The sequence below is a fragment of the Diachasma alloeum genome, unplaced genomic scaffold (genome assembly GCF_001412515.2).
Source record: "Diachasma alloeum isolate Michigan unplaced genomic scaffold, Dall2.0 Dall_scaffold_00327, whole genome shotgun sequence".
NCBI classification, from domain to species: Eukaryota; Metazoa; Arthropoda; class Insecta; order Hymenoptera; family Braconidae; genus Diachasma; species Diachasma alloeum.
Genome location: NW_021680466.1, coordinates 1,135,727 through 1,143,309, shown reverse-complemented (window position 1 = coordinate 1,143,309; position 7,583 = coordinate 1,135,727). Strand labels below are relative to the sequence as shown.

Here is a 7,583-nt window from a genome sequence, read left to right as displayed (position 1 = left end):
CGGGGCGGGGGGCACTCCTGCCGATCCCGTAAGATGGCTGTCGTATAATAGTCTTCCCATTTTTTTTCATTATCCTCGTCTCAAGCACCAGTCTAGGGTCTCTTGCATTCTTTTTCTCATGCACTCGTGGCGTTTACGCAAAATGTGAGTCACACCCCATGAAGGCACTACTTATGGCCCTGGCGGGGAGAGGGGGGGGGCTGTGGGTTTNGGGGGGGGGGGGGGGGGGGGGGGGGGGGGGGGGGGGGGGGGGGGGGGGGGGGGGGGGGGGGGGGGGGGGGGGGGGGGGGGGGGGGGGGGGGGGCTGTGGGTTTCTTTTATCTTTAGGCAGTGAAAAAAGCGGATATTAAGAGGGAAATCGTACTTGAGGGGGATCGTACATGTGGGATCTGCGGAAAAAAAGTGAGAGAAGATTTGCCGAGATGAAATCATCAAATCGTCGTTTTATAAAAGAGCTATACTATCGGCGAAAAAACAAATAGAAAGTTCAATAGAAATTCAATCGAATTTCCCAGCGAATTCGCGAGTTTTTCATAAAATTTTTCGTCCGTGCCTCGTCGTTTTAAAAAATTGTCGGTCCATATTCAACTGGAGGGACGTCTCATGGAGCCAAAAATAATCCGTAGAATACAGCGTTACGACTTCTTTGTCCAAGAATTTATGATTTTAACGGGTCTGCAACGCATTGAACCAAATCCCAAAATTCCTAAACCAGTGAAAAAGAAATATTTTAACTGCCTACGAATGCCTTCGTAAAGCTGTCAAGAATATTCAAGCGTTTCGAGGAATCCATGTCGACATCAACAAACTGGATAACAATATCATTCCCGAAATCAGAGGGTCATAACGATCCGCAGTAGCTAGTCGCTCGTATGGATTAGGCATTTTATCAACAAATGTCTTTCTCAAAAGGAATAATTCCCGATATACCTTTTACAATAATTGATCAAAAAAATGTTATTTCGTTTTCTGCGAAAATTGTTCCGAATATTCATGACCTAGCGATGACTCAAGCACTTGTTGCTTCGTAAAATTACCATTGAGTGCCGAACGACTGATAGCGATACTCCACGATTCTGTTTTTCATTTGTGCATTTGATAGTTTATGGTAAATTCAAGAGGCCTTGAGAATAAAAAAAACTACTGAAATGCGGCAAGAACTTTGTGCTATGAATTTTCAGACAAAAGTGAATGGTAAAATCTGAATGGTGGCTTAAAAAATTTGTTCATTTCATAGAAATCGAATGAAGCGAGTTGATGGTGATTTGAAGCTGATGAATAATTTTAAGAAATGTTTGAAAATGCGAGGTGGGGGCGCCGCCATCTTTGAAGTCTCAAACGGCTGAGGAAGAAGGTACTTAAGGATATCCAAGTATCTTTTACAGTTTGGTACAGACCACACTATAGATTCAACTATTTTCAATCATCAAATTTGTCAATCAAATTGCGTGAGAAAAATATGAAAAAAATCATGAATATTCAGTGTCATTCAAATTTCATTTTGCACAGAATAATTATTTTTTAAACATTCGTTGTTTATCAATAAATAATTAAAATTGTTTAAACTTTCGGAAACCTTTTTTTAGGCATGAAATCGATTTATGGTAAAATTCTGAATATGAATAAATTTGTGACGATTCCGAACAAATGATTTTTATGGTAGAAAATTGATTGTTTATAAATTATTTATAGAAAAGGCTCATAATTTTCAAAAATTGCAACTCTTTAATTATTTCATCAATCTTCCTCCAAAAGGAAACTTTCTAAAATTTCTTCAGATTTTTATAATGTTTTCTAACAGTTCAATATCTAGATTCAAATTCAGACCTGCAACGTTTAAATAATAAAATCTTTGTAAAATGTCCGGAAACTTAGGGTCAAATGGGGCTCAAATGAAAGCTGTGAGGCTCGACTACAAAAATAGAAAAGCATTTCACTGGAGAAAAAATGGTCAAAGTACTTGGATATCCTTAAGCAAAACCTCCTATTTTCGAACATCTCTCAAAATTATTTATCCTCCTCGGATAACCTTCAACGCGTTTCACCGATTCGGCGAGAAAGAACAAATGTTTCAAGATATTCTTCGGACTTTTTCATCCCCAAATTTCGCTATGAATATCAATTGGCAGAGTGTGCAGTATCTTATGCGGACTATTGCAGAGGAGAAATATTGATATAAAAAGCCTCTGAAGTAAAAACAAGTGGAGTTGCTCTTGTATTGCATATAGTATAATTATTTTTGCTAATAAATTAGCAATATGCTTCCGAATGGTCATTTCCCTCTATCATGTATAGGGAAGGTTGGGGTAAAATGGACACTTTTGACTTTTTTAAAAATGTTAATGACGGTTTGAAATGTTGATAAAATTTAATAANTTTTTAGGCATGAAATCGATTTATGGTAAAATTCTGAATATGAATAAATTTGTGACGATTCCGAACAAATGATTTTTATGGTAGAAAATTGATTGTTTATAAATTATTTATAGAAAAGGCTCATAATTTTCAAAAATTGCAACTCTTTAATTATTTCATCAATCTTCCTCCAAAAGGAAACTTTCTAAAATTTCTTCAGATTTTTATAATGTTTTCTAACAGTTCAATATCTAGATTCAAATTCAGACCTGCAACGTTTAAATAATAAAATCTTTGTAAAATGTCCGGAAACTTAGGGTCAAATGGGGCTCAAATGAAAGCTGTGAGGCTCGACTACAAAAATAGAAAAGCATTTCACTGGAGAAAAAATGGTCAAAGTACTTGGATATCCTTAAGCAAAACCTCCTATTTTCGAACATCTCTCAAAATTATTTATCCTCCTCGGATAACCTTCAACGCGTTTCACCGATTCGGCGAGAAAGAACAAATGTTTCAAGATATTCTTCGGACTTTTTCATCCCCAAATTTCGCTATGAATATCAATTGGCAGAGTGTGCAGTATCTTATGCGGACTATTGCAGAGGAGAAATATTGATATAAAAAGCCTCTGAAGTAAAAACAAGTGGAGTTGCTCTTGTATTGCATATAGTATAATTATTTTTGCTAATAAATTAGCAATATGCTTCCGAATGGTCATTTCCCTCTATCATGTATAGGGAAGGTTGGGGTAAAATGGACACTTTTGACTTTTTTAAAAATGTTAATGACGGTTTGAAATGTTGATAAAATTTAATAATTTTTTTTTCATTGCAAAGAGCAATTCTTTCCCTTTGTGATGAGCCTAAATTGAACTGAATTGATAAATTAGTTTCTGAGTTATGAGTAATTAAAACAAAAGTCTAAAGTGTCCATTTTACCCCACTCTCCCCTAATTCATTGGTTATTCCATTTTATTAAATTGAATAAGATTTCTTTTTAACTAATATTGTCAGATTTTCAACTTAGTTGAACGCTATCATCATCATTATTCTTATTATCTCTTTCCTCTATACAACCGATTGTCTTTTTTACGGTTTCATCTTTCCCCTCCGTCCTTCGATAAAATGTCAATAGAAACATGCGGGAAAAACTTTGCGCCAAGAATTGTCATCCAAAAATGAATGGAAAAATCCGAAAAATCGTTAAAAAATTTGTTCATTTTATAGGAATCAGTTGAAGCGAGGTGATGGTAATTTGAAGCGGAATAATAATTCTAACAAATGTTTGAAAATGCGAGGTGGGGTCGCCGCCATCTTTAAAGTCCCTAGCAACTCAGGGAGAGGTACCCACCTCGTATTTTCCCACATCTCTCAAAATTATCCATCCTCCCCAAATCACCTTCAGCTCTTGTCACCCATTCCCCGCAGAAAGAACAACTTCACCAAGCTATCCCCCAGACTTCTTCACCCCCTTTACCCCGATAATTCCCGCCCAAAGCTTCCCCCGTCCTTCAGCAGTTCTCCATCACTCCCCAGGCCTCCCAAATTCCGCCAAAAAAATCCTCACCCCCAAAACCCCCGCTCACCTCTGATTTTCGTCTCCTGTGGATCCATCGCCGCGACACGTGGGTGATTCTGCTGTCCAGGTTTCTTCAGCAGAACCCCCACAACCTGCGGTGCCATCATCATCACCACGAAAATCCCAAACAAACCTCCCGAGACCCTTCACACGAGCCCCATGACCCCTCAAAATTCACTCTCTCGCCAGCACAAAAAAAACTTCACTCAATCCCCCAATCACGTTAATTACCCCCGTCACACAAACACAAAATGGCCACCATATTGTATCCACCGATAAAAGCCATCCACCAACTGTTGAACCTATTTATTTCATTCCCCTCGGCTCTCAGTTCATTCGAGAGATAATCCCCAACTCCGAGACATTTTCCCTGTTTATCGACTCCGTTTGATTGAACTCACTCACAATCGCTCCGTATTTCCATCGCACACGTGTGCTTTCTCGTAAAACCCGAAGTACAAAAAGAACAAAAGAGAAAAAATTAACAATTTTCACTCGACAGATGAACAGTTTTGTCACACAAAAACACGAATGAGCGATTATCTCTCTACATTTTAATTCAACTTCGTCCGCTGGTTCTCGCGGTCCTACTTCTCTTGTTTTGCTTCGCTAGAGAGAAATATTACAAGTACAATGTGTCTTCTGTTGCGCACCCGGCGTACGACTGACCGACAAGCGGAAGAGTGTCGACTGCGAGAGCGGAGACACTCTTATCCCCACTTTATTTTTGCTTTCGTCTTCCGTCTCCCTCGGGCTTCTGTCGCTATCGAGGGCTCTCTCTTTCTCTCGTCTCTATCTCTGTTTTTGTTACCGATTTCTTCGTCACACTTGCATTGGGGGGTTTTCGGAGGGCTTGTCTGGATGATTGAGGGGGCAGGAGGGAAATTGTCATGGTATGCTGTGCGTCTATCTTTGAGCACACGCGCTCCGCGTGCTATCAGTACGTGAAATGAGAATTTTTCTTGCATTTCATCTTTATGACGAAATCGGTAAAATAGATCGACTTCAGAGGTGAAGAAAATTGATATAAAAACCTTGGAATTTTTAGAAAAAATTCTATTGAATTTCTGGCGGAACTCTGAGACAGTTCTATTGGAGTTCTATTGAAATTCTTCACTTTTTTTTCTCTTTTTTTTCTCTTTTTGCATTAAAAAAATAAAAAATAAAGACTTAGAAAATGCGAGCCGAGGAATTTTTATAGAAAACATCTCAAAAGAATAAGCTATATAAAAAATCTAATTCAATTTTTTTTTCTATAGAATATTTTCCATTGAACATTTCCATTGAAAAAAAAACACGCTGATGCGCTGCGGAATTTTTCAATAAAATGGACTCTTTCTATAGAAATCCCTCAACACGAATTTTCCATTCACTCTTTTTTCTCTTTTTTGATTAAAAAAATTAAAAATAAAGACTTGGAAAATGCGAGCCGAGGAATTTTTATAGAAAACATCTCAAAAGAATAAGCTATATAAAAAATCTAATTCAATTTTTTTTTCTATAGAATATTTTCCATTGAACATTTCCATTGAAAAAAAAACACGCTGATGCGCTGCGGAATTTTTCAATAAAATGGACTCTTTCTATAGAAATCCCTCAACACGAATTTTCCATTCACTCTTTTTTCTCTTTTTTGATTAAAAAAATTAAAAATAAAGACTTGGAAAATGCGAGCCGAGGAATTTTAATAGAAAACATCTCAAAAGAATAAGCTATATAAAAAATCTAATTCAATTTTTTTTTCTATAGAATATTCTCCATTGAACATTTCCATTGAAAAAAAAACACGCTGATGCGCTGCGGAATTTTTCAATAAAATGGACTCTTTCTATAGAAATCCCTCAACACGAATTTTCCATTCACTCTTTTTTCTCTTTTTTGATTAAAAAAATTAAAAATAAAGACTTGGAAAATGCGAGCCGAGGAATTTTTATAGAAAACATCTCAAAAGAATAAGCTATATAAAAAATCTAATTCAATTTTTTTTTCTATAGAATATTTTCCATTGAACATTTCCATTGAAAAAAAAACGCGCTGATGCGCTGCGGAATTTTTCAATAAAATGGGCCAAAAACTGACGGAAAGTTGAATAGAAATCCAGAATTCTCTAGTACCTTATCGAATTCACGGGAATTTTTCCTCAATTCCTGATTCATCAAACTGCATATATTCTATGGAATAGAGATATTCTCCGTGATTCCGCATAACTCATGACGCGTTATACAGTACGTGGGTCTTATTCACCGAGATCTTACGGAAATCAGAACCACAAACTTATGTAGCCATTGCCAGGAGATCAGAATCCGCGTAAACGGGTCGAAATGCCTGCAGAAATTACGCCAACAACATTCATCGAATTCCCACCTTTCAATTCACGCTCTCTTGGACTTTCTCAAGGGACAGGAAGATCAAATAGGGAGTTTTGCTCGTTAGAGGGTATTTGCTTGCACTGAGAAAATATTTTTAGAAAAATTCATGTACTAGCACCATAAGCGAGTCGCAACTTGCATAGTTGGAAATGGTATTTTTCTGGCGTTGGCGTCCGAGCCGAAGGCGAGGACTGGCCAACCACACGAGTAAAAAACCCCATCGCAGCAGCCCGGGACAAGATTTTTTTGTAGTGATTTTCAAGTTGTTGAGTTTGGGAGATATGCAATACCAATTCCTGGACGGGAAATCGTGAGAAGCAGTACAGAAAAATTATTTTCCGTTATGAGAAAAAATATAATTCTACATACGGCCTAAAAAAACTTTTCTAGCTCATATGATTGTAACCCTCGCCCTCGGCTCGCGCTGCAAACTCATATTCGCCAGAAAAGTTTTTTTCGGCCCAATGATGAAATATACTATTTCGGCCGTGTGACGAACAATATTTTTTTGTCGTAACGGACATAGGCAGCGATTCACGGATGCATAGCAAAAAAAACTTAACAAATATTGTTCGTCACCGACGCGTACTGAAAAAAACTTTACAAATATCGTTCATCATATGGCCTAAAAAAAATTTTCTAGCTCATATGATTGCAGCACGGAGAGAGATGTTCAGTAAAAATTACGGAACTCGCAGTTCGCCAACCGATTACGGAATCGACTCAGAAAATTTAAGTAACGGTATCGTAATTTTTCACCGGAGATTCCGTAAAAATTATTCCGTAAAAATTACGGAACGCTCTGAAAAAATTCCGTGACAGTTCCGTAAAATTTCCTACAACCACATTTCGCTCCGGAATTACGGAAAAGATACGTAATTTTTATTGACTATTTCTCTCTGTGAGCTCGAGCCGAAGGTGAGGGAGGCTACGCGTCCGTGAATCGCTGCCTTCCGGTCGGAATGACAAAAAGGTCATTATTTGGTTTTTTTGAGGTTTAAACCGCGCATTTTATGAGAGTGATAAACACTCTATGCGAACTGATTAAGAGGATAATTAAAAACGGTTTATCATCTAAATTAAATATCTGATTCACACCTTGTTAATGATTTTAATAAAACAAAAACAAAACAATAATTTTTTTTTCACGACTTAATTATCTATTTTTTCACGACTTATTTATCTATTTTGCGGCGGTGACATTCATCCCTGAAACATATTGAGGTTTAGGTGTGTCGAATAATTCACTCCGGAAGTACTAAAGATTCCGTATTGTGGTGA

At 37.3% G+C, this 7,583-nt stretch overlaps 1 protein-coding gene across 1 annotated transcript in view; it reads right to left on the bottom strand.

Annotated features, from left to right (window-relative positions):
• Nucleotides 1-4,584, bottom strand: part of LOC107040302 — a gene marked incomplete at its 3' end in the record, with an annotated part of 29,038 nt that extends 24,454 nt beyond the window's left edge. The window contains exon 1 of the mRNA XM_015260330.1: nucleotides 3,941-4,584. Within this exon, the coding sequence (XP_015115816.1) occupies nucleotides 3,941-4,043 (103 nt within the window). The remainder of the gene's footprint in view (nucleotides 1-3,940) is intronic.
• Between the last annotated feature and the right edge of the window lie 2,999 nt (nucleotides 4,585-7,583).